The 27,211-nt window shown below is 47.5% G+C and overlaps 1 protein-coding gene across 2 annotated transcripts in view; it reads right to left on the bottom strand.

Moving 5' to 3' along the window:
- SDCBP (syndecan binding protein) overlaps window positions 1-27,211 on the bottom strand; it is a 403,969-nt gene that overhangs the window by 331,358 nt on the left and 45,400 nt on the right. For both annotated transcript variants that reach the window (XM_069621090.1, XM_069621091.1), the window contains exon 2: window positions 14,425-14,490. In XM_069621090.1, coding sequence (XP_069477191.1) covers window positions 14,425-14,490 — 66 coding nt within the window. The remainder of the gene's footprint in view (window positions 1-14,424; window positions 14,491-27,211) is intronic.

The raw sequence follows: 27,211 nt of genomic DNA, 5'->3' as shown, positions 1-27,211 counted from the left end.
TGTTAGCAGCATCCATACAAGCAATATTTCTCGTCCCGTTACATCATCGAGCTCTTCAGAGGCTGAAGATCAAGTACCTAAGGAAAGGCTGGAGATACCATCGACTAGTTCCCCTAGACGAAGAAAGCAGATCAGAACTCACCTGGTGGCTCCACAATATGGAAGCCTGGAACGGCCGCGCCATCTTCGGAGACGTACCAGGGTTAGTTATAGAGTCAGACGCCAGCAGGTCCGGCTGGGGAGCGCGATGCGGCGACATAGAAACAGGCGGGAAATGGTCAAAAGAAGAATTGGATCTACACATCAATTGCCTAGAATTACTAGTGGTGTCTTGCAGTAAAAGCATTTACCAGAGACAAAGCGCACTGCAGCATCCTTCTCAAGATGGACAATATATCTGCAGTAAGGTATATAAACAAGGTGGGCGGTACTAGGTCCAGGATGTTAGCGGAATTGGCAAAGGATTTCTGGCACGACTGCCTACAGAGGAAGATTACAGTCAAAGCAGAGTATCTCCCATGGGCCCTGAACTCAGTGGCGGACTGGAACTCCCGACACCTAGTAGATTACAGCGACTGGAATCTACACAGAGACATTCAAGAAGTTGAAAGCAAGATGGGGGCCATTGCACATGGACCTGTTCGCCTCGAGGCGAAACGCACAGCTGCCAGACTACTTCAGCTGGAAGCTGGACCCGGGAGCCCAGGGGACGGATGCATTCATGCATCATTGGGGTCGCAGAGACACTACCTTTCCCCCCCCTTTGCGATGCTGGCGAGGGTACTAGCAAAAGTGCGCAGAGATGAAGCTCAGATAGCGATAGTGATATCAGAGTGGAAGTCGCAAGCCTGGTTTCCAGTTCTGATGGAATTTTCTAACGATTTTCCACAGAAGATTGCATACAGACAAGACCCGCTGACCGATCCAGCAGGAGCCCCTCACCCTCTGATAGAAGATCAATCCTTAACACTGATAGCGTGCAGAATTTCAGGCATAGATGGCGCTTGCCAGGCCTTTCAGAAGACGCTACAAGACTTATCAATCTATCATGGGCTCCAGCTACGATCAGGCGCTATAGTTCCGCGTGGCAAGCCTGGGACTTAGGGTGCAGGGGGAGGAGTATATCTCTCATTTCATCACCTGTAGTCCAAGTGGTGAATTTCCTTGCCAGCCTCCTGTCTACAGGGAGGGCGTTCAGGACTGTAGGAATATATAGGTCAGCGATCTCTGCTGGACACGAGCTAGTGGACGGCGCACCAGTAGGGGAACACCCAGCGGTATCCCGATTGCTAAAGGGTGTAAAGATGAGCAAACCTCCTACGCCCAAGTACTCATCGTTATCGGATGTCCAAAAAGTCATACACCTGTTCGAGCAATGGCCGAGTAACAACTCTCTATCAGATAAACAGCTTTCAGGCAAGCTAGCTACACTCCTTTGCTTAGTGTCCTGTAGAAGAGTCAGACGTTAAAGCCCAAGAGATAGACAGAAAAATGTATTACCCCGAAGGGATAGCCTTTACCATAGCGCAGCGTACAAAGATCAACTCTAAAGTGATCTCATACCCATACTGGCCGAATAACGAGAAATTGTGTGTGGTGAATTGTATAAAGTGTTATGTTACCCAGTTGCTTATAGCGCGTATTAAACCATACAAAGCAGTTACGTCAGCTACTATTGCTAGATGGGTGAAGGAAGTGATGGAGTTGGCAGATATAGACACGTCTAAATTTGGAGCGCACTCTACCAGGGGTGCCATGGCTTCACAAGCTTTTGCAGTCGGAGTTCCGCTGCAGGAGATCATGAAAGCAGCAGACTGGTCGAGCGATTCAGTATTTAAGACAGTTTACTTCAAACCAGTATCTAATATAGCAGCTGCTGTTGTTGAAAGCTTTGAACAAGCATAATGCTCGCCTCCGGTCTTGTCATAGAATAAAGATTGCCCATGCAACTAGCGCAGGAAGTCTTGATTCTATTAAAGACACGGAGGCGAGCATTATCCCACCCTAAGGGAATACGGCTGTAAGGGGCATGATATGAACTGTAAGACATGTTGCAGCAAATCTATGTAAATGCTTGATTATAATATGTGATAAATCGTATTCCCCTCCCCAACGTGCACATTTCTCTTTTTGCATAGGAGAAGAGCAAAAGAATCACCGAGATTAGAGTGTACGAAAGCAGCAGAGCTGCGGAGTTAAAATACGGAGATCCTACCAAGAATAGAAAGGACAGACTCAGTTGGATTATACGAGAGGCAGTTGGATTTTAGACATTTGTTCAGTAAAACGAGCTGCAAAAGAAGAGGAAGGGACCCAGAGAGGCAGTGACTTATAGTAGAAGGGATTGCCTGATTGGACAGTGAGAGAAAGGCTATTGGACTACCATATTGAGGAGCCTCCTGGGGGATGTAGTTTAGCCGCGTTAAGGCTATGATGTTTCATTTTTTCTGTTTATACGAGTTATAAAAAAATAAAATATATATATCACATTGAAACAAGAGAAAGATTTAAAAAGCTGTGGTTAGCAGTAATTAAAGAAGTTAAGCATAATGCTCGCCTCCGGGTCTTTAATAGAATCAACACTTCCTGCGCTAGTCGCATGGGCAATCTTTATTGTCTTTTAGGCCCTTTTCTACCTTTGGGGTTCCACTACCAGACGGGAGATGTGAATTGCTGTTAGGACATATTTTTCTACACTTTGGCCTGGTGGACATTATAGAAGGACAACCTAGTTTAGTGACGGGGACCAGCTCAAGGAAGCAAGGCAAGTAGTCGAGGCCAAGTCTCAAGAGGTGGAGAGCCTGCAAGGGGTCCTCAATGAGTATCCACAGTGAAAAGTCTAGAAACACACAATTACAGTTGTATTTTTATGGCCATTTAAACTATGAAAAATGTATGTAATAATCACACAAGACTAAATACAAGATACAAATATACAATCACTGGAGTAGGGCAAACCACAACAAACCCCTGCAAAAGAAGTTCAGTATTAGTATGCAGCGCTACTGGTCCACAGAGATACACTAACTTTAACAAGGACCATCCCTAAAATGTATGGGACCTTGTGCCCAAAAGGTCACCAAAGTTCCACATAGTTGTGCGAGACAGGAACAAATTAGTGTAGGGCTTCTGGGGTCCAATGAAGAGTTCCAAAAGGTAGAGGACAAGCTAAAGTGTCCCCCACTTTCGGAATGATTGCGCAAACAAGCAATGGCGAAGCCAAAAGTACCCAACTGGGAGTTAGGGGTTCAGGTAAGTGCTGTTCCAACTCACCCCCCCCCCCATACTCCAATTCTTCTTAGGATTTGGCAGGTCTACAGAAGAGGATCCAAGGTCACTTTTCCCGCCTTCAGCTACGGTCCTGGATGATTGCAGGTTCGAGCACTTCTCCGGTGAGCGACAAATGCTGGTGCAAGGTAATCAGGATGGAGAATGCAGAAGCACTCTATGCAAGGCCCCTCAGCACAGGACTGGATGCATGAAAGCTGTTTTGGACAACAGCCACCGATGCACAAAGACGCAGGGGGACACTTGCCGTGGTAGGTTCTCATCTCAGGTCCCCTTGATGTTGGAACCACGGAATTTGGCAGAGATGAGTCCTGTAGCACAAGCTGTGGAACCCCAAAGTTCTGTGCCTCAACACAGGTGACGTCTGCAGCACGGTAGCCCAAACTGAGCTACTGGGGGATTCAGGTGCACTTCCGATGACTTTTTGCAGAACTCCAAGCTGACGTTGAGAATGGACGTTGCCTCCAATCCAAGGGTCGCAGCTGCAGGACTGCTGAAGATCACCTACAAGAAAGGGCTCTTCCATGACAGCAGCAGAAGTTGGTCGCCAGGCCTTCTTCCAATGGGTCCATGGTCTCCTTTCACGTCTTGCAGCTGGACAGGATACTTGGTTCCTTCCAGATCTCTGAAGAATGGGTGCAGGGGTCCTCTTATTAAAAAAATCAAGACAACTGGTGGCACAGCTCATGCATACCATTCAGACACACTGAAACCAGTGTGTGGATTGGGGCCAGACAGTCCCAAACCCACTTCCTGGCAGCAAACACACATGATCCTGTAGTAGACCGCAAAAAGCCTCAGCTTTTCTTGGCAATGGAAGTCCATATAAGGATTTTCCGGTCCTCACAGGTCAGGAAGAAGGGTTAGTGAAAGGTTTCCAAGGGACAAATGAAAAACCTCAAAGGCACCGCCATGTTTGGACACTAGCCACAGTAGGTAGCCAAATGCAGTAAGGCGAAAGGGAAATGCACCCAAAAAATTGCTAAAAGTGACTGCTGCCGACAGCTTCTGCCTTAGGCACACCTAGAGTAATAAAAAAATCCTCGTTTTAGCCTAGCTTAAAACAAAAAGTGTACCCCATTGTACTGTATTGCAAGATGCATGTACGAAGAAAAAAGTAACCAAAAGTGATAACAATGTAACAAGACTAAGGGAAACAAGGTTGCCCAGTACTGACAGCCTGATGGACATGTCAGTTTCCCCGTGACAGATTAACAAAAGCCAGTGTAGTGAAGCTAAAGGCTTCATTGCACTGTAAAGAGTTCCGGTCAGATTGAAAAAATAAAAAGCAAAATGTTTGGGGCTTACATTGTTCCAAGAATAGACTTCCAATGAGAAGATCAATCTCAGACTTCTGTCATGATGCCCCTCTGGTTACTTTCATTGTGGCATGGACAGGATATACATGCCTTGGACCTATAGGTTGAGTTTTCACAACCAACTGGGTGAGTTTTCATAAACAGGGGTACCAACAAGTACACATCCTTATGTTTTTCTACATAATATCTAGGTGCGTGAAGTTTCCAGCTTTCAGGCCTATGAGGGCAGGTGCGTGCAGTTTCCAGCTTTCAGGCCATTGAGGGCAGAAAAAGCAAACTGACCCCCCATGGTAAAGCAGCCCCTTGCTAGATGGATCCTGGAGGAACTGTCTCGGGCAGGAATTGAGAAGGGCCCTTTTGGCAACCACTTGGCCAAGAGTGAGATGCCCTCTTAAGGCCCTATTTGTGGAAGATGAGATCAAATCGAAGAGATTCTTGGATGGGCCACTGGTTCCGGGTTTCCAAGCCGGTGAACATTTTGCACCCTCTGTTCACAGCATGTTTTGAACATGCAAATAAGAAGCTGTTTCATAAAAGAGATTGTTTTACATCCAACCAAGAACAGATTACAGTTGCTCTCTATTTCCTACCGATTTCCCACCTTGTGCTCATCGGGTGTACTAAGCCAGGCCTTGTTAAGTGCATCTGCATGGGACACAGAGCATGGCTGCAGGCCGAAAACACATCATACAAAGTAAACATGGCCCACAGCACAAGACTAAGGACATTCTGGGTAATATGCACACACAAATGACATCTGTCTCAGAGAGCAATGTTTTCGAAGGGCACACATGGGCCCTGAACATCACACAACCACTTCACAAGGCCCACCAACGTCAGATGAATTTTATGTTAAGTGCATGTGTAGCTTACAGACAGGGCACAACCAACTGCCTTTATGATGGGTTACCCACATAAGCAGAAAACATAGGTTTCAGCCTATGTCTGCAGGATTTGCCAGAAGCATATGTGCGGTACCTAATGCAGACCATCTGTGCTTTCTCACCAAACATGGAATAAGGATGAGTTGGGGGGGGGGGGGGGGGGGGGGAGGGCAGGGGGCTGTTGGGGGCGTGGCTAAACAGTCATGGACTGAGACATGATCTCGAGGGGCTCCTGCCGATCCGACGACGATTCCAAGTGTAATGGGTGTTTTATGCCAGCTGTGAACAGTGTCTCCGGAGCCACTGCTGCATGAATGCTGGCGGCATGCAGCAGTGAATAATCCAACGTGGAAAAATCAAAGGCGAGCAAATTCGGGAGTCACAGTAGGTGGCAAGATTCATGAGATAACGAACACAAGATGGCGCCCAGTTTGAACAAAGAAGAGGTCGCAACGTTGTGGCACTGAAGGTCCGGAGCGGCGAGCCGCCTTCTATGGAAGACAGAACAAAAGAGCCAGGGTGAAAGCGGTACTTCGCTGGAGACAACAATGTGTGGAGAGGCGGTCTGCTGATAGAGAGCAGCCGAGAGAACGAGCGCAGGAACTGGACGATACATTGTGGCGAGGGGGAATTGTTCTGGACCGACAACCCCTGAGCTAGAAGCACTGCAGGAGAACGCAGTGAGACAGACAAGCGAGGTGGATCGCAGCGTCCACACAGCGGACCCCAGGCGAACCAGGTTTTGCCAAGACACAGGCTTTGCAGCCCTGTTCAGGTGCCTGGGGGCTCACACAGTCTCAGAACAAAGGCACACGCCAGCAGGGGAAGCGCGCGCACGCACGATTGAAGGAGCTCGGTGAGAGTTGGCCGCATATAACGTTGTACTGTAACGAGGACTTCGCCTCTAATGCGCGGCGCATCTACAAGTAAGAAATGCACACAAAGGCTGGCTGCAGACGTGAGGGGGGGCACCATGACTCAGGAATATCAGTGAGCCCGACGGATTACGCGTAGGAGCCGGAATAGCAGACGTGTACGTCTGCAAGCCCCCAACACACAGGGAGTGTGGGGCACAGAGGGCTGCATGGGGCGAGAGAATACACCACAAGACAGTGATATATAGTGGGGTTGGCAACATGATGCCCTGACCCAGAATAGTGCCAAAGACCCACTAAGGAACCGCCTCCCCCCCCCCCGCAGAGTTACAACACCCTGGGACTCAAAGGGACCCACATGATTGAGAGGTCAGAAAATGAGGCACAGAGGAGATTACTGGCAGCTCATATACCACATGGCCAACCATAACGTGGTACACATGAGAAGGGGCATGTTGCAGTGACTCCAAATACTGGGATGGTGCCCATAGTGCAGCTATAGCAGAACGGATAGTGGAATACTCACTCTGGTTGCAATTTGAGACTCCTTTGGGCCCATTTATAGAGTCACCATGACTTATTGGATGACCAGCACACAGAGGCTCCCTGCATCACAGAGATTGACCCCCAGCACAAGAGTGCTGTCTCACCGTACAGTGGTGCCTGATAAGACCGCCCCACGCACATGTGAATGGCATCCAAGCTGCCCAAGGTTAGTGGAAAACAGTCATCCATAGAGTAATTCACCAAATCTTCACCAACAATGGAAGGGGCCAGAAGGAAGGGACAGAGCATACAGGATGCAGGAGGCATAGGTCGTAATGACCGACATGTACTGGATGCCATTGCCGAACTAAAAGTATCCTGGGAACATAAAATTGGCACGGCTATCTTGGAATTGAGGCCCCAACTAGAATTCAAAATTGACACGGTAATCGTGAATGTTAATCTATTGAGACAAGACTTCTGGGCGCTAGCTGAGCGCACAGGAAGCCTGGAAAAGGAGGTGGGAGCTAACAAGCTCTTGCACAACCAATACAAAGGAGATCCATACACTGCTACGACGAGTGCGCAATTTAGAGAACAGAGCTGAGGAGGCTGAAGGGCATGCACGTAGAAGCAACATGCGCACTGTGGGGCTTCCAGAAGGTGAAGACGGATTGGACCCGATGAACTACGTTGAAAATATGTTACAAGAGATAACAGGCATGACACTCGGTCAGGGGGTCGCGTTGTAGAGAGCGCATAGAGCCCCGATCAGGAAACTACCACCAGGAGCCCGCCCAAGGCCAATCATCGCCAAGATACTGAACTATAATGACAGGGAGAAGGTCCTGGAGCATTTCCGTAAAGGGGGAAACAATAGCAGGGCATTGGTATCCATCACCGCATACCCAGACTATTCCTTCTTGGTGCAAAAACAGCGCCTGAATTATGTGGCAATCAAGAGGAGATTACGTGAGGCGGGCCTTAAATACATGCTACTGTATCTGGCAAAGATGAATGCGTTTCATAAAAACAAGACCCTCTTTTTCGACTCGCCGGAGGATTTTACTGCATGGTTGGACGCGAGCGACTGCCCACCAGGCGCAAATGGCCTAGAAGGAGAGAGACGGAAAATGATCTATCCTGGTTCTTTCCAGAGCTGTATTGTTGGACAAGTAGATATTGTGGGAGATAAGTACAGCATGTGTATATTCACTTTGGGACTAGACTAGAATGACAAATGTACGGAAGTTGTACTGAAAGAGCTGTGCTGGGGCACAGAGTACCTATCTCGCTGTAAGCTTAATGCAGGAGACGCGGGTGCTGCCACAAGTAGCAGCACCAAGAGATTCACTATCATCCCCCCCAAAGGTAGTTTAGCTGGGATACTGGTAGAGCGGTATCCGCCTGCTGAGTACGGAGTATCGGTAACACTGAGAAAAGGGCTAGATGCGGGGTAGCGCAAAATCCACAGATGGAGCTGGGCAACAGTTGGGGAAGTTTGGGGGGGGGGTGGGCGACAGTTGGGAACAAGCCTACACCAGGGCACCACCGTGCTTAGGAGCGGAAGACAAGGGAGGAACAGGGTATGGATAAGATGGGAGACCTAAAAATAGTAACTTGGAATGTTAGGGGGCTCAATTATTTGAAGAGGAATAAGGTCATGATGTATCTGAGGAGACTGACAAAAGAAAAACAAGAGGTGGTGGGGAAGAAATGGAAATGGACCACCATAGGAGCAACATATTCAGCGTATGCCAGAAGAGTGATTACGTGGATAGCACCACATGTCCCCTTTAAACTACTACAATCTACCATAGAGCCAGATGGAAGGATGGTGTTAAGAGGACTAGTGGAGAATAGAGAATTCTGCATTATAAATACATATGCCCCGAACCAAGATACCATTAGCTATTTTAGGACCCTATATGGTAAGATAAGCCTGTATATTGGGGACGCAATCATATGGGGAGGGGACTTCAATTGTACGCTGTATCCCAAGCTTGATAGATCAGATAAGATAAGATAAGAGGCCTACCCCAGTGGCTAGAGCCTTGAGGATCCTATTGAGTGATTTCCAGTTGGTGGACAAATATAGGATGCACCACCCACAAGACAGGCATTCTCATTATTCGGCCCCACAAAACCTACACATGCGACTAATATTTGTCACACCGGAGGTGACGAGGGGAACTAGAGCAGTCAGAATATGAAGCGAGAGTCCTCTCGGACCACTCGCCGCTGATGGTTACATGGCCATACTCACCGCCTAGGGCGCGGATCCCCACATGGAGACTCAGGGCTGAAGCTTTGAAGGATACAGTGTTCAGAGAGGACCTCAGGAAAGAAATGGTGGAATATTTTGAAAACACTGGGAGCGTAGAATCCACAGGCACATTATGGGAGGCATTTAAGGTGGCGGTGAGGGGGGGGTGGCAATATCCAAATCCAGAGGCCTGCAAGGGGGAGTAATACAGGAGTTACAAGAGGCTGAAAAGAAACAGGAGTTAATAATGGGCAAAGGTGGATATTCTCAGGAAGAGGCTGTGACCACACGCCAGTTACAACAGGATTGTAGAGGATACTGGGCGAGGTTATGTAACCTGAACTACAAAAAAATACACTGAAAGACAACAGGCAGAGGGAGATAAGCCAGGCAGATTACTAGCCTGGTTGTATAAGAGTGAGACACCCAGACAAACAAACAGAGCGGTGCAGGGGATAGATGGACAAATGCTAGATACCCAGGAGGGAGTGAACAAAAGCTTGAGTTCTACAAGCACCTATATGTGGATGTTGGGGAGCGAGAGGAGATTGATATGGTGGAAACAGAAGACATCGGCCTTCCCAAACTGGAGACGGAGAGGGAGGACATCGAGCTCCCAATTACGCTTGAGGAATTGGAAGCAGCAATCAAACTCTTACCCACTAGAAAAGCGCCTGGGGCAGATGGACTCCCTAGTGAGTTCTACAAAACGTACAAAGCAATGTTACTCCCCCACTGTTGGCAAATCTGAATTAAGCGTTAGACAAGGGGGTGCTACCGGAGTCCGAGGGAAGCAATTATCCCGCTCCTTAAGCCTAATAAGCCAAGCATGGACTGCGGGTCATACAGAAGGCTGTCCATGCTTAATCAAGATACCAACGGCAGTGTTGGCAAATAGGCCGAGACCGGTTATTCGTAAACTCATACATCCGGACCAGATTGGATATGTTCCGCATAGAAACCAACAATCTCAGACGGCTCCATCATGTTATAGAACAGTCGGAAAAGGATCCGCAGGAGACAGCAGTAATATCACTAGATGCAGTGAAGGCCTTTGACTCTGTCAAATGGCCTTGGTTGATGGCGGCCTTGAAGGCTTATGGGATTGGGTCCAAATATTTGCGGTGGGTTCAGTTGCTGTTCAGTAAAACATTAGTCCGAGTCAAAATGGGAGCGACCATCTCAGATCGGTGGCAACTTGGTAGGGCCACCAGACAGGGATGCCCGTGGTCACTGATGTTTATCTTAGCATTGGAGCCCCAAGCGATATATCGGAGGCAACAATATGGGCGGTGGAGATTAACACGAAAGGAGGGCAACATCTTATATCTATGTATGCAGATGATATGCTATTGTATTTGAAATATCCCCAAGAGAACCTACAATATATTCTGGAAGTATTGGAACGGTATGCGACACTGTCTGGCATAACAGTGAACCCCAGGAAATCATGTATATTTCTCCCACGGTATCCCTTTATATCTGCCGAAGGGAAACTGCTGGTGTTCGCTATACAATGGGAAACCGGGACTTTTAGATACCTGGCGATCGACGTATATCATTGCGTCGGGGTCGAACATAAACAGAACACAGAGAAGGCAGTAACTAACATTGAAAACAGCATGAGGTTTTGGGCAAAGCTCCATTTGACTATGATGGGTAGAGTTGCATTGCTAAAGATGGTGGTGCAGCCTAGGCCGTTACACTATTTTGTGAATATACCGTATGGATACGCAGGCGATTCTTTGGTAAAATCCATGGACTATGCAGGGGGTTCATATGGCACAATACTAGGAGGAATGTTAGATTTAGGGTGGAAGTTATGGCAAAGAGCCTGCCGGGTCATGGAGAATTCACTCCCATGTTCCCCACAGATACCGCTGGTGGCACTGAATGGGGTGGATGAACAATTACGGAAGACAGTCCGAAAATACTGGGAACCGATGTTTGGCAGGAGGGCAAAGCGGTAGAGTTCAACGCTCTGGTGGATGACACTGGCTTACACCGCGGACAATATATCACATATACCAGACTGTTGCAAAAGATACTAAATACCTGGTCAAACACAGTTTTAGAAAGCCAGCCTGACACGGCCATAGAAACATTTTATAATGTGTCAGACGGAGGCCATGAGATCTCCCGAATTTATGAGCTATTGATGTGGGAGGAGGTGAGCCAGTTGCGACAGGATTGGGAGGAGGAAGCCGGGGAACCCATGAGCGACGTATTGTGGGTGAGGGTACAGAGATACCACAAAAAGAGTGCCTAGGAACGCAAGGTTGCAACAAATCCAGTTGTACATCACCCATAGAGCGTATATAACCCCTCAGAAGATTGCAAGGTTTAAGAATGCAGGAACACAATCATGTCCTAAATGTGGGGAAGATAAGTGGGATTGGTACATATGTTCTGGGCATGTTCAGAAATAAGGAGATTCTGGGGGGAGATAGCCCACCTAATGACAGAGAAGGAGATAAGGCTAGATGTGGAGTCTCTGTGGGCGTGCATGGTCGGGGGTGGGAAGGGGGGGGATTTCCCAGACCGCGCAAGTTAAAGCATGTGAGTAAACTTATACACCTGGCTTATATACCGGCAAAGCACAGAATAGCCATGAACTGGAAAACACATAGCAGAACGAAAGTTGAAGTGTAGTGGCACAACCTTTGCAAATGGGCAAATGTAGAAACGGTGGTGTGGTGCGGAGCAGCCAATAGAAGGGGGGGGGGGAATTGGAGGAAGCTGAAACATTGATGGCCTGGAGACAATTAGTAGCTACGCTTTCGGGATCTGCCCAAATTGACCCAGAGAATAGTGGTTCCTTGGCGGGAGAAGAGGAGGAGGTGTCCCCAGTTGAAGCCAGTTGAAGTGCTAAAAGATGGTGGAGCGGGGTAGGCTCGGGATAGGGGAGGAGGCGATGGACACAGCATAGACATTGCATAAGAGACTTGGAACGTACAAGCGTTGTTCACTGTCCAATTCTTTTTGGTTGATGTTGGTTTGTTAAAAATAATAAAAATTGTTTAAAAAAATAATAAAAAGAATTTTAAAAAAAGCATGGGGGTGGGTGGTTGAGCATCCTAGGTTAAGTCTCAGTGGAAAGCAAAGTAAACTGGCACAGAGCACTGTGCATACCACTTACAACACTAAACATGACCTGCAACTTGGATGTGACCAATGCTCATATACCACCCACAAATTCACTGAAAAAAAATCTTAAGCTGAAGTGAAACAAAAGTTACGACAACCTTTAACCACCTCCCCTACCCAGAAATCGGGCAGATTCTGTTAACTGTGCAAGAAATTGCTTGCCAGCAAGGCATGGCTTATGAATGTGTACATGCCACTCAAATGATAAAACTGCAGACCACTAAGGGGCGGTGGGGGTAGGCAAGGAGTTAATCAGCAGCACAAGAGAACCAGAAAAAGACAGACAAACAATAATGTGCTTACCCTGAGCGGAATGCAGAGATACACACCAGCAGGCAGATGGCAACCAGGCAAGTGTTGTGGGGGTGAGGTGTGGGGCGTGGGTAGGGAGTGCTCAGGAGGTCACAGGAAACCCCTTAAAGCCTAGGAGGTGAAGTAAGCGCAGTCTTGGAGAGGATAGTATTCAGCAGACAGCTCTCTAAAAACTTAGTATTGACTCTTGCAAGGGATTTTCGCTCGTAGATCCCATCTAAAATAATAATCTTAGATGGCATAAATGACATAAAACATCTCTACTTTGAAGCACTCTTGTACTGTACCGACAAGTGTCAACGTCCACTGCTGTCCCAGATTTTTCCACTCACAATGAATTAATGCAGTGAGCAGAAAGAAATGTAGAGGAGCATAGATCTGTCAAAAGATGTGTATTCAATACTAAGGAGTGAAAGCAAACACATATCCATTTCAGCCCAGAAAGCATATGCAGGTCAAAAAGGCAGAAGAAGTTCAGAGGGGCAACAAGTTATTTTAAACTGCATGGTCAAGAGGTCTTACAGACAGGGCTATATGCAACACAAGTGTGCATATGGTTCTCAAGTCAAAAGATGTGGTCAGTGGTGGTGATCTTTAAGTGAACAAATAAGCTGATAAATAAAAATGGTTTAGATGCACAGCTCACATATTAAGGGTGCACGCAGTACACATGGGCACTCAGAATAGGTTTGAAACATTCTGGTCTTAAATAGGTATAAAAATAATACATAGAGAATATTTAGAATGGCAACAGTAATCTTAAATATATATGGTGCAAGCAAAATATGAGTGTTTTCACCTCGTGTAGGACATGCAATTGCACAGATTCTGCCATTTGCATGGCCACCTAGTGCTGGATCCGGCAAGTGTTAAGGGTTGGGTCATGAGTGTGTGTGAGCAGCTTCCATAAAGCTTTTGCTGCTTTTAAGTTCGTCAAGTCAGAGCCATCACCCTAGAAGTGGGTTAGTCAAGGAGAAATGGGTAGGTCGTAGAGTTGAGGAACTTACCGAGCGCTTAATTTGTGCAACGCTTGTCTGGCAGCAGGTAGCACGTGCTATTGTAAAGTGTGGTGGACGTCGGTTAGGGAAGGATATGAAGCATTAACATTTAGCTACACATTAGAGTTGCAAATCTTTCATAACACAAATATTGTGTACTCTCCATCATTGACCAGGTGCTTTCACCCAAACATTAGTGCATCACAGTATAGCATATCAAAGTGCAGCATGAGATGGCTCTTTAATTCAGTCAAGAAGTGCATCAGGCTATGGAATATTTAGCCTTTGAGGTATAGGAGGTGTGCAACATGGATCGTTGCAGATTTGACAAGTAGCGCAAGAGTATGCTTACAGAATATCAGGCCTTGACCTACAACAGATGTTGTAAGGCTCCCCTTTTAGCCTTTTACAAGTGGGAAGCAGTCTGTGGGTATGGCGGACAAAGTAGGATTTAATTGCCTTATGGCTAGTGCAGGTATTGGTGGTTCAGTATAAACAAATAAAAAAATTACAACTGTTACAGGCATGTCAAGCTTAAAGCCTTTTTACTGGACTTTTATAGACTTTTTAAACAGCTCATTACAAACTGCAGGCAAAATCTAGCCATCTGATTGCAGGCTACTCGCCTCATTTTGGGATTGGCCATTTTACCATGGCAGAAGGGGGTAAAGCGTTTGGGGTGAAAGAAAAGTGGAGATGGAGGGCTTCCACCATGATATAAATACACACAGTAAAATGCAGTACCATGTCCCAGGTGACCAGATGACGTAGATCCATAGGAGACCGACACACAAAATGATGGATGCAGAGTATTGGACATTTAGATTCATAAATATGGATTCACCTTACCTGGATTACTTTGTCAACCTTCAGGTCTTCTAGTGAAGGATACAAGGACATTGTGCCAAAAGAGATCTGGAAAATGAAGAGGGTTGTTACACGCTCTCAAAATACTAATAAATTAGACAGAGCTTGCAACACATTATGTGGCACAATGCGGATACACATTTGGAACCAACAGACATTTAAAATGATGTTTTAAATTTGACAGTAAACCCACTGTGAGAGTGACTGGATATTGGGGAAAGGGTGGGGGAAGGAGGGGGAGAGGGAGTGGGGAGAAGAGCAATCGAGATTGATGCAAATTACTATGGAATATGCAAACGGGAAGGGTATGACGGAGTAACATTGAGCAATAATGCCCACGAAGGTGCTCCATTCAATAACTGTCGAACACACATATGGAAAGTGTTAAGGGTATGTATCCAGACAACTCAGGCATGGAGTCCATTTTCACACACACTACGAGACCACATGCAGACGCTGCAGCATACATACAACAGATGTGGCAGTTGGAGACCCAAGAGCCATGGGATAGGAACATCATACTATTCAACAGTCTCCCTACAGACAGACCTGGAGAGGGTGGTAGGAACTGAAACAAAAGGATGGCCTGAAATAAAAGCATATAGTAGACCATTGGCGAGCAAAGCAGGAGAAAGATTGCAGAGCATGCGGATCTAGTACAAAAGAAATTAGCTACATCTAACATGAAGGGGTAGTACTTACTGACAATGGGGATTACCCAGAGAGGGTGAGGGTTATGTCCCACAGGGAGGGCATTCTGCACAAGGGGGTATGGTGCACAGGGAGGGCAGTTCCCACAAGGAAGGGGCAACTTCCAGAGGGGGAGAGGATTTGGATATGATGGGGCAAGGCCCAGCTTTGGCGGTCTGTATATTATTTGTGGGAAGGTGGGACACTTGCACAAGAGTTTGGGAGTAAACCCCAAGCACAGTATGGTCATGGTGGACCCCAGCATATCAGACACCGACCATTTCCTCACACCAACAGATGAAGCCCTTCCCAATGCAATCACAGCCACCAATGCAATCCCCTCCGATGCAAATACAGCCAGACACAAGATGCGACAGCCACAGCCCCCACCGACACAAGCACGCAGCAGCTCCAGCAACATCAGCTGCCCCAATAGCCACAACTGAATGCCCTTCAAGCACACACACAATTACAACCAATGGGACAATTTGTTACCCCAGAATGCAGTACCAAACCACACAGGAGTGACAGTTCAGGGGAAGCCCTTTCTCATTCCCAGGGGCAGCCATGCCGTCCCAAAATGACAGCCCACAGCGAGCTCAGACATGCCCAGTCCTTTTGGTAACTGCGGACCCAGAAGAGGTACCTGAAGTGGCAGGGAAGATAGGCAACAAGGAATTTTCATTTTTGGTCGACACAGGAGCAACCAAATCCTGCATTAAGGAGGGAAGGTTTCCCATGTCGGACAAAGTAATGGGCACAAAGGGATTCTCCGGGGATGTTGTAACGGTTCCAGTCACTGAAGATTTACCTCTCACCATAGGCACACAAGGAATTGTAGTGCCCTTGTTGTACTCACATGATACACTAAACATACCAGACTGGGATATCATGAATAAATTAAATATGACCATTTCATAGTCAGAAAGGGTCGTTTTGTGCTCCACTCCAGGCAACACACACACACTTTGCGCTCAGCACGTTTGAGGATTTATTTCTCCATGTGGTGTGTGGTGCAGGTATTGTTAGGATGGGTGCCCAACAGTAAGTGCCGCATGTGGACTACACACCAAATTCTTATTCAGACCAGAAGTGTATAAGGAAATAGCACAGGGAACCACCATCATCGTCCACTTAGGCAGCAATTACAAGGAGAGATAGGTTGATCCTGCAGGGCAGATGACGAGGGCAATGAATGCATTGACAACACTACGATTGACAGATGAACAGCTTTTTACAGATGACACAGGAAGTAATTTTCAAAATAGACATCTTTCAGTTGGTTACGGAACACAGGTTCCCCAGAAGACCTAAAAAGGTGCCCCAAGAACTATGGATCAGCAGCCCCCATGATGTTGACCTGCTAAAGGGAATAAGGGAGATTCGCAGGGCCTGCAACAAGGAATCATTAAAACATTGGAATTCCCCATGTAACGGCCATATACCATGTAAAGAAAGTGAAAGGGGTGGAGTGGTGCAGGCTGATTCAGGACCTCTGCCCTTTAAACATAGTGGAGGCAGAGTTTCCAGTGGTGCCGAACCCAGCCAACATTTTGTGTAATAACCCCACAGGGGCAACACACTTCACAGTGTTCGATTTAAAGAACACATTCTTCTCCATTCCATTGCACCCAGACTCAAAGTATCTCACTGCGTTCACCTACTGGGGGATCAGGTCCCAACACACTTGCTTACCACATGGGTACTGCGAATCCTGGAGTGTTTAACAGAAACAAATGGATTTGGGTAACTTGCAGACATCTAGCACAGTGATACAATACGTTGATGATCTCCTAGTGTGCAGCACCACTGAAGAGCACTATTTTATTTTTAAAATTTGTTTATTGGCATTTGTGGTTATATGCATTACACATTTACTTTGGTCAGGTCCTTAGCTCAGGCTGACTGACTTACTTGCAAGTAACATGCCATTACATTCACAAAGGTTAACAACATTAATACAACATAAAAACATTAACTGTCTCCTTATGGGGGGTAGCTGGAGGTTAGTCCGTCCTCGGAGGGGGGGGGTGGGCGGTTGGCACGGCTTTGGGGGGGCCATCGGGGATCCTCCTGGGATGGCCTGGTTGACGGGGGGCCGTATTCCAATGTTTATTCGTTTCAGTAGGTCGATAGGGTGTTCGAGTTCATTGTTCAAGGGGGTTTATCATCAGAGGATCGAAATATTTTAGCCATAGTGTCTTTCCATGCCTCCAGTGCCGTGCTTGATTCTTCGGTGGATCTGGCTATGCTGTCTTCCCAGGCTTTGGTTTCAGCATTTGCCCACCTTTCCAGTTCGATGCGCCAGGCTTTACAGCTCGGACCCGCAGGTTTTTTCCATGCCATGGCGATGGTCCTCTTGGCTGTTATACACAACAGGTCCATCAATTTCACAGCGTGTTTAAGTTTGGCTAGCCTGGGGTAGCTACCCAGGAGGCATTCCGCTGGGGTCCATTTGTATCTCGTGACTTCAGCTACTTCGCAAGTCTGCTTCACTTTTGCCCAGAGAGTTTGTGTCTTAACGCAGTTCCATAGCATATGGATCAGATCTGCTCCTTCCGTCCCGCACCAGTTACACTGTGCTTGATTGGTCTTATTAAACTTTGCTAGTTTACTTGGGGTCAGGTAGGTGCGGTAGAGCACATTGATTTGTATTAATCGGAATCTCTGGTTCCTTGACACCTCCTTCGGGAACGACAGTGCCCCGAGCCATTCGTTGTCGGACATTTCCTGCCTCATGTCCATTTGCCAGCGGGCCCTCATTGCTTCGCTTCGAGGGTTGGGGATGTTGCGCATGATGCTGTATATCTGCGATACTACCTTCCCACCTTCGTTCAGGTTGTATATCAATGTCAGAAAGGGATCTGCCTCCGGTTCCTCGGGCCAGGTGGCCCATCTCGATCGGGCTATGTTCCGGAGCTTTTGGTACCACAAGAATTGTCCGGCGTGGATATCCTCCATCTCCCGTATTTCGGCAAATTCTCTAAATATGCCGTCCATGTAGAGGTCGCCCCAAGTGTATAGCCCTTTCCTTTCCCACGATCTGATGTTGTTCAGGCTAACGTGTGTTTCGCCCAGGCCAGCCAATATCGGCACTTCTTGGTAGTATGGTTGTTTCAGATGCTGGATCATCATAGCTCTGTGCCATATTCTCTTGCCCAGGTCTGCCAGGAATGGTGGTTTGCACATAAGGTTTTTAGGGGCCCAGATCAATTCCTTCAGCCGAAGCGGCTTTATCAGCCCTTGCAGCAGGGGGGACTCGGAAGTGACATCGTCTGCTAGCCATTTGGATACATGGCTCAGTTGGGCCGCCAGGTAGTATTTTTCTAAGTTTGGTAGTTGAATTCCGCCCTGCTCATACGGCAGGACCAGCGTAGATAAGGCCACCCGGTGTCTGCCGTTTCCCCACAGGAATTCCTTGATTATTGCGTCAAGGAGTTGGAAAAAGGGTTTTGTAATGTAGAAGTGCACATTTTGAAATCCGTATAGGAATCTGGGGAGGATGATCATTTTAGCTATTGAGGCCCTGCCTAGCATAGACAATGGGAGCTTTGCCCAGAATTTTATGGATTTCCGAAGTATGGGAACCTCTGCCTTCGTGTTATGCTCATGCATCAGCTCCGGGGTATGCATTACTTGGATCCCAAGGTAACGGAAAGCCGTCGTCCGCCACTCGACGCCCACCTTGGGGAGTTCATCGGTGCTTCTATTTTTTAATCCTGCTAGTGGGAACAAGCAGGATTTAGTTTTGCTAAATTTAATGCCAGAGTATTTGGCATAGTTGTCAAGGACGTCCAATATTGTCGGGACATTTTTATGGGGGTTATTTACGTATATCAGGACGTCATCGGCATATAATGAGATGATGTGGTCTATTCCTGCCAGCCTGATCCCTGCATCAAAGAACTGGTTTCTAAGGTAAATTGCTATGGGTTCTAATCCCAGAACGTAAAGCATGGGAGAGAGTGGGCAGCCCTGCCTAGTGCCCCTTTGGATGTCCCAGGCTTCCGACACGTATTTCCCAGATTTGAGCCTAGCCCTCGGATTATTGTATAGGATCTTAACCCATTTGATGAACCTTTGGCCAATTCCAAATCCCTCCAAAACCGCTATAAGCCACTCCCAGTATATGGAGTCAAACGCCTTAATGGCATCTAGAGATAGTAGTGCTAGTTGTTCGTCACATGCGTTGGTTTGGGCTATGATATGTTGAAGCCTTCGCAAGTTCAGGGACGTGCTTCGGCCAGGTATAAAACCATTCTGGTCTATGTGTATGACGTCTCCAATCACTTTAGAGAGTCGGTTTGCTAGGACCGTCGTCAATATTTTGACGTCATAATTTAGCATAGCGAGCGGTCGGTAGGAGTCACATTTATCGGGAGGTTTATCGGGCTTGAGCATTGGCATCACCAGGGTTTCTCTCATGCTGTCTGGTAGGATGCCTTCTTCGTAGGCTTCCAAGAAGACCTGGTGTAGTAGGGGGGGTCAGGGAAGGTTCAAATGCTTTATAGAACTCGGGGGGGAGCCCATCTGTCCCCGGGGTTTTACATGTGGCTAGGGAGCGAATGGCTTCTGATATGTCCTCTTGTGTGATGTCAGAGTCTAGGGTCTCGGATCGTGTTGGCGATAGTCTGGGTAGCCCTATTTCTTCTAAGGTGTCCAAGATTTGTTCTTGCGGGACTTTTTCTGTATGGGAATATAGTCTGGCATAGTAAGCTTTAAAGGTATCATTGATGCCCTGTTGGGTACCATGCACTACACCATGTTCATCCTGTAGTGTCGTGGTTATGTGTTTAGGGTGCTCTCTTTTGCAAAGCCAGGCTAGTAACCGGCCAGGTTTGTCCGCTTCTGAGTGTGTTCTGTTTGTTCTGGTTATGAAATCAAATTTGGCTAGTCTGTCCCATGCCCCTGAGCAGTCCTCCCTAAGAGTTCTGAGGTCATTTTCCCTCCCGGGGGTATCCACTGAGGTGGATTCAAGTGTTAATATCTCACATTCTTTCTGTTCAAGGGCGGTTTTTAGGGTTCTCCTGATTCCTCCGGCTTTCGCTATAACTTCCCCTCTCGTAACTACTTTTAGGGCGTCCCATAATGTACTGGCGTGTTTGACGCTACCTGAGTTTTCGGTTATGTAGTTCTCTATAACTTCATGTAGTTCCTCCCTGAAAGCTGGATCTATTAAGGCCTCGGTGGGCATTCTCCACATGGGGATGGGTGGTCTGGGGCTATTGTGTCGCCAGTCTAGCAATAGGGGGGAGTGATCGGAGATAGTCCTCCCTAGGTATTGCGTGTCACTTACTTGGGGTAGGTGTTCTCTGCTTATGAAGAAGTAATCAAGCCTGGTGTGGAGTTTGTGGGGTGATGAGTAGTATGAGTAGGCCCTTTCGGCTGGGTGTAATTCCCTCCACGTGTCGGTCAGATCCAGTTCCTTTAATAAGGTGACTAGGGATAGAGTGGCTGCGGAGGGACCCTTCTGTGGGGACCAGGATCTGTCCAGTTCTGGGTCATGAACACAGTTAAAGTCGCCTCCCCACAAAAAGAGGCCCTCCCTGTACTGCACCATCTTGGAACGCAGTGTTTTCAGGTGGTTGGGGATGTTGTTATTGGGGAAGTATGAGTTAACTATGCAAATCTCTTTGTGCTCAAGGGTGCCCCATATTATGAGGTATCTGCCCTCCGGGTCTATTTCCGTTTTATGCAGGTGGACTGGTGTTCGTGGGTTGATCCAAGTGTAAACCCCTCTGGCGTATTTAGAGTAGGGTGCTCCGAAGCCCTGTCCCCCCCAGTACTCATCAAGCTTTGCGTTTGCTTCCTTGTCACAGTGTGTCTCTTGTATCAGGGCTATGTCCACTTTCTTCCTGCTTAGGTAGGATTTGATTCTATTTCTACGAAGGTAGGTGCCCAGGCCCCTTACGTTCCAGGTCAGTATCTTAATGTGCGTTGCCATCTAGGTTATGTTGGGGGTGCGGGAGGGTCTTGCTTCTCCCTGGTATGTCTGCGTTCTCGTCTGGGGCCTCAAGGTCATCCCTTGCTCGTGGACTCCCGCCCCTCCCAGCCACCGTTCTGGCCCCCTGGCCCTCCAGTTGTGCTTTTTCATTTGGAGACTGACTAACTACTTCAACTACCATTCCGGGGAATGGATTAACATTACAAAACAACAAGAAGAAACTGCCCCCAGCAGTTGTTTCAAACTCACAACGCTCGGGGGCTCCCAAGCCTTCCATACCTCTCCAGGTCTTCGGGTTCGGGCAGTGTGTAGCTGAGTTGACTACACCTTGTCTGTTGGGGGGGGGTTCAGCAGCTGTCTTGTGATTGGGGCTCCTGTTTCCTGCCCAATCTTTCTGTTTCCTTGATGCGGATCTGGGTTCAATCATTACGTTCGATTTCGCTTGCGTTGGACTCTTGCGGAGTCAGCTTTTGCTGCTTTTCGCCTGTTCCTCTGTGTCTTCCGCTAGGTTATTATGTTCGAGCCATAAGTTTGCCGCGTCCGGGGTTTCCAAGAAGATCGCCTTCCCTTTGTGTATTATTTTAAGTCTTGCTGGGTACAGCAGCATGTATTTAAGATTTAGTTTGCGTAGTCTGGCCTTTATGGGTACAAAGGAATTTCTTGCCCGCTGCACCACCGGCGTGTAATCAGGGTACATGACTACTAATGCATCATTTCTTTTGATCTCTCCCCCTTCTCTGGAGAACCTCAGTATAGTTTCTCGGTCCCTGAAATTCAAAATTTTTGCAATCATAGGTCTCGGGTAAGACCCTGGGGGTGGGCGTTTCTGGAGAGATCTGTGGGCACGTTCCACGGAGAACCCCTGGGTGAGGTTGCCTGCCCCAATTTCCTGTAGTAGCAATGATTCTATGAATTCTGTGGGGTCTGAGCCCTCCATGCCCTCCGGGATTCCCAAGATTCGAACGTTGTTCCGTCGTGCCCGGCCTTCTGCTTCCTCGGATCTTGCTTCTAGTCTTGCCACCGTTGTTTCTAGCGCTTTGACCTTCGCTTGTAGTCCCTGCGTCGCCTCTGAGGTCTCACGTGTGGTGGCTTCTGTGGCGGTGACTCTTTCAGCCAGGTTTCAGGCATCTTGCCTTATTAATTGGAGGTCTGATATTATCTCCCCCCTCATGTCCTCTACCGTTGTTCTCAGTGCCGCGATTGCCTGAAGGATCTGTGAGTCACGAGGGTCTGCCGCCGGTGTTGGTGCCTCGGCCATGTTGTTCTCCGCGTGTGATATCTGTTGTTTCGGTTTGGGGGTAGTAAATGCGTCCATCGTTATGTTTTTTGATCTGCCTTTGGGAGGAGACATTACACCGCCTGATGGTTCTGGTTCTACCGGTGCCAGTTTATGGATAGTGGCCCCGTTGAGTTATGAGGATCTCTCCTCTGGGGATCGTTTCAGAGCTGAGTCACACCCTGGCTTGGTGCTCGTGTTCTCCCCCGTTGGCCGTGGGGGGTGGTTAGATGGTTCCACAGTCCCGCTATAACCGCGTCATCGGCGCGACCCACAGCGGATTGTCCGTGGTCTTGCAGTTCGGGTAGCTGGGTGAGTGATAGCTCCCCCCGGGGTTAGGTGGTGTGGAGCAGTTCCGAGCGTTGGTCGCCGCCGCGCCCTGCAATTGATGGGACGGTCGGCGGCCCCCGCCGGTGGGTGGCGGCGTGGGGCCGTGTGTCCGCTCGTAATGGCAGGCACTTACTTCTGTGCTGGTCGGGGATGCGGTTGCCTCTCCTGATCCGGGCCTTGTCCCGGGCTGGGTGATCCGTGGGTTTCCAGCTGGGGCCCACACCGATGCTCGGGTGTGTCGCTTCCGCGTGTGCTCACGCCGGCGGGCCGGCAGGGACAGCTAGCGGCGGCGCTGGGTCCCCCCGCTCTCTGGCTGTCGCAAGGTTCTCCGCTTACTCCCTCCTCGGGGCGATGCAGCAGGGGCCCGACAGTCGTCCGCTTCCTGTGCTTGGTGGGGGGGGGGGGGGGGGGGGGAGTGTGGTTATGGCCGTAGTCCGCTCTTCGATCCTACGCTCTCGGCAGGCCGTAGCGTTGTGGGTCCCATGGTCCGGCCGCCATCTTGGACGTCTTGGGGGGGGAGTTTCAGGACGCTTCGTTCTCGGCGTTATCTGCTCCGATTTTCTCCGGTATTTTCGCCGGTCCCCCAGAGGTGGTTCACCTATGGCTCAGCTGAGTTTCAGCGTCAGAAGTGCATTATTTCGGCCGCGATTGTTCGCGCTTCAGGATCATGGGCAGGAGCTTCGTGGAGAGCAGTTCTCACTCCATGCGTGCTGGCCACGCCCCCCCACTGAAGAGCACTATAGGAAGGATTCAGTAACACGCCTGACACTATTGGCTGACAAGGAGTACAGGGTTGACAAAGAGACTGCAATACTGCCAAAAGGAAGGAACAGTTAATATCCACGGATGGGAAGAAAGTTAGTCCAGAAAGAGTACCATACATTACACACTGCAACCTTGCACAGGAAAAGAGATGCAGCGGTTTCTGGGGCCCTGCAGCTATTGCAGGTTCTGGATATTCGATGACTTCACCTGCACCAAGCCCCTCCCCACCAGCGGTTAAAGGAACCCCAGAAAGAAAAGGGGCCAATAAATTGGACAGCAGAAATTATTAAGATGTTCCAAGAGCTAAAACATTCACTCAGCAATGCACCAGTCTTAGCAACTCCAGATTATACAAAAATGTTCTCCCCCCCGCCCCAATTCTAATATTGAGGTGATGACGGGTGTCCTAACTCAGACACAGGCCAGTGGCTTACTATAGTGGTCATTTAGATCCAGTAATGCAGGTATATTTTCCATTTGAGCAGGCACTCGCAGCAGCGGAGTTTGCAATGCAGAAATCATCAGCAATCACTATGGGCTGTCCAGGGACTATGTAGAGCACGTAGTATTCGCCATCCTGGACAAATCTAAGTCTACCCTCACCACCCAATGAGCTTTGGGGCATGAATGCAATACGGTCAAACCACTCCATTAACACAGTGAGATGCCATATTGTTAACTGAGCTACATTTACCGCGGAGTCAGTGCAGGAAGGGGACTATGCTGCCCTCCAGATAAGGTGCGTATCAGGCCTTTACATACACAGAAAGTCAATATGGCCCTTTCAATTCTTCCTTGCGTACCACTTACCCAGGCTATTTATGGGAGCACCCCCATAAATCATGGAGCTCACTGGCGACAGCCTGGACAGCAGCAGCAGCTTGCAAATCCACTCTTTACTAATCTAGACAGTTCCCTGAAAGAAGCAACTGGGATGAGTCCTGGTCTGTTTAATTTCTTTTAACACTTTCCTATGTTAATGATTCTATCAAGATAATACTTTCAGTAATGCAAAAGGGAATTTGAGTTTCATCCACTTTGTTCAACTGTCTGCATTTAGGTTAGTGTTATTAAAGCATCTTGAATCGTGAGCATGCTTTTCACTTTAGGACACGGGTAGTATTGTATAAAATGAAAATTGTCTTAAAGGGCTGCATTTCTGCTTCATTTTCCTCTGTCTTAATTCGCTTTAATAGAGGCAGCGCAGTTGCAGCAGCATGGGCATTTCATACTTGGTTTTCTTTTCATCACAGAAGCATATCAATTGGATTCAATGGATTGGGGTTCTTGATCTCCTGTAAGGTTTTAGGAGAGCCTCCCAGCAAGCAGTTGTTTGGTTTTTGTGAGAAGGAAAAGCTTTTTTGGTGGTCTATATGAAGATGTGTTTAAGAATTAAGATTGCATATTCGCGTGAATGCATTGTTTAGACAGCAAGAAATAGCTAGGCCTGTGGTCTGAACTTAACTCCCTTTCTGACCACCCACTGCAAGCAGGTATATGGATACAGGTGGAAGCAGTGCTGTATATATTTACAGTGGTACAGATTGTACCTGTACCTCTCAACAGGACTGAAATAGATCTATTCAGGCAAAGTAACCTAATATATCAACGGAGCTGCTATACGCATGTCATGGCAGAATGGCAAATATTCACAGCAGGGCTGATTGCATCATGCCCACATTTCTTAGCAGGACTGCTAAGTTTTGGGACAGTACCTGAATTTCTTAACAGAACTGCCGTTAAGAAAGCACAAACATGTGATACCATTTTCTGAAGCAAGCCAATAACTGAGCTCTTCCCACCAACCACCGACAGTGCGAGAAGATGGCATTGAATAGACTGGGTCTCTTCGGGAAGAAATTGTTAATTCTACCACCTAGTTTTCCAATTTAAGTTATATGTTTTGAACTGGGTCCATTGTCTTTCATCATCTCTATGTGGCCCTTTATGAATGTTTACAGGAAATGCATTTAGTCTGATGGTTCCCACAATTTGGCATTAGCTGCTGTATTCTCCTTATTTAGTTCTGATCAGGATAAACTTGTGCGTATGTGGCAACAAAGATGCTTAGACAATGAAAAGAAGCAGATATTTCTTAAGATCTACTCAGGACTAATCCCGACAGAGCAAAGACCAAATTGTGGCAATACGATTGGAGGCTCACATGGGAACAAGCTACTGAATAGGATTGTTTTAACAAGGGGAATTTTAAGTTACAGTCTTTTAATCAGCCAGCCCCATATTTGATTACATTTCCTTCAGTCACACACAGAGCTTTGTTCCTAAAATTGATTGAATCCATGGCCAACTAGAGAGGTACTGGGTGTAAGATTGAAAAATCCACAGAGTGAAAGGACCGGTCGCATTTGCAAAAATCCTGCTCGTTTCTTGTGAAGACCTGGCAGCACAGAAATCTTTTTTTTACAGCATTTAAAGATTTTTTAAATCTAACCCCAGACCCATTTCTCAGGGGACCGTATGTCGGTCTCCTTGGCAACGGTGGAGTTTATTATCCTTGAATATTTTATTTAAAATGACCAACCCTAGAGTGATGCATGTGCTTTGATCTTTTTTTTCATGCAATTCCTTTATTTTGCACTGTTATTGAATATCCCAATATTTAAAAAGCGAAATATTTGAAAACACTTGGCGGATTGATTATCTATTAATTGAAAGGTCGATTTAAAATCAACGTTTAACAAAAAAAAAGAAAAAAAAAAAAAGAAAACAAAGTTTCAAAATTGGTGTTATACTTCAACCTTTCTACTCGGTCTCCCATGTCCGATTACTGAGTCCCACTGGAAAAATTCTAGCACATTTAAGCATCATTATGGATCTCCTGACAAATGTAGGACAGTCGAAAAAGCCATAGAGCTTTTGACATACCCTTTATGTCAGTCAAGCCTCACATGGAACTGCCAGTGCTCCAACCCTGTGTGCCTTTCAGTGTCAGATTGTTGGGAAAGGCAGCTCAGTGGGTCTATAACCCTGCTGCATATACTGTGTAACCGGTTAGTTCAAATCCTGTTGATTTGAGTTAATGAGTCTGCATCAGAGATATGCATTTAAGATGCAGGTAACATTCAATTGTAACAGATGACCAACTTTTGACTTATCAAAAGGACTACTAAATGTTCAGTGATTCAGAACACACACACACACACACACACCCTCTCTCTCCCCCCCCCCCTGTCCCCCCCCCCCACCCCCACCAGGGGTGCTATACCTGTGATGGCTCAGAACAACTCTTCAAGGCTGCTATGCTTGTAACAGCTCGGAACACACCCAATCAGGGCTGCTATACCTGTGACGGCTTAGAAGTAGGACAAGCACACCCCATGAAGACTAATATACTTGTAATGGCTCAGAACACACTACAGGTATAGTATCCCATATGAGCAATGGCATACATCGTTGGTAAAGCATCTGCATTCAAACAAGCACTGCACCTTGTCGGACAAACCTCGAACTCTATAATTCCCAGCCTTATGGCCAAAAGGTTTACACATCTAAAAAGGAGCACCCAATGGTACAGCTGCACTAGATTTTAAATAGAAAAAGCATTTTCAGCTTTTTGGATATTTATTGGTGCTATGTTAAGACAAACATAGCAACAGGAGAGGAAGAGCAACCCTAAATCTAAGCAATACAGGAGAACAAATGTGTGGCAGGAGGCTGGAAGAAGGGGCATAGAACCTACTAGGCAATCCAAAGCGGGAATTCGAGCAACGGAAAGAGAGCAATGATAGGTCAACAAAGAAAGT

Source organism: Ambystoma mexicanum, chromosome 5q, assembly GCF_040938575.1.
Source record: "Ambystoma mexicanum isolate Mex_15411 chromosome 5q, UKY_AmexF1_1, whole genome shotgun sequence".
Classification (NCBI taxonomy): domain Eukaryota; kingdom Metazoa; phylum Chordata; class Amphibia; order Caudata; family Ambystomatidae; genus Ambystoma; species Ambystoma mexicanum.
Note: the sequence above shows the minus strand (reverse complement) of the source record. Positions and strands in the feature narration are given on the sequence as shown.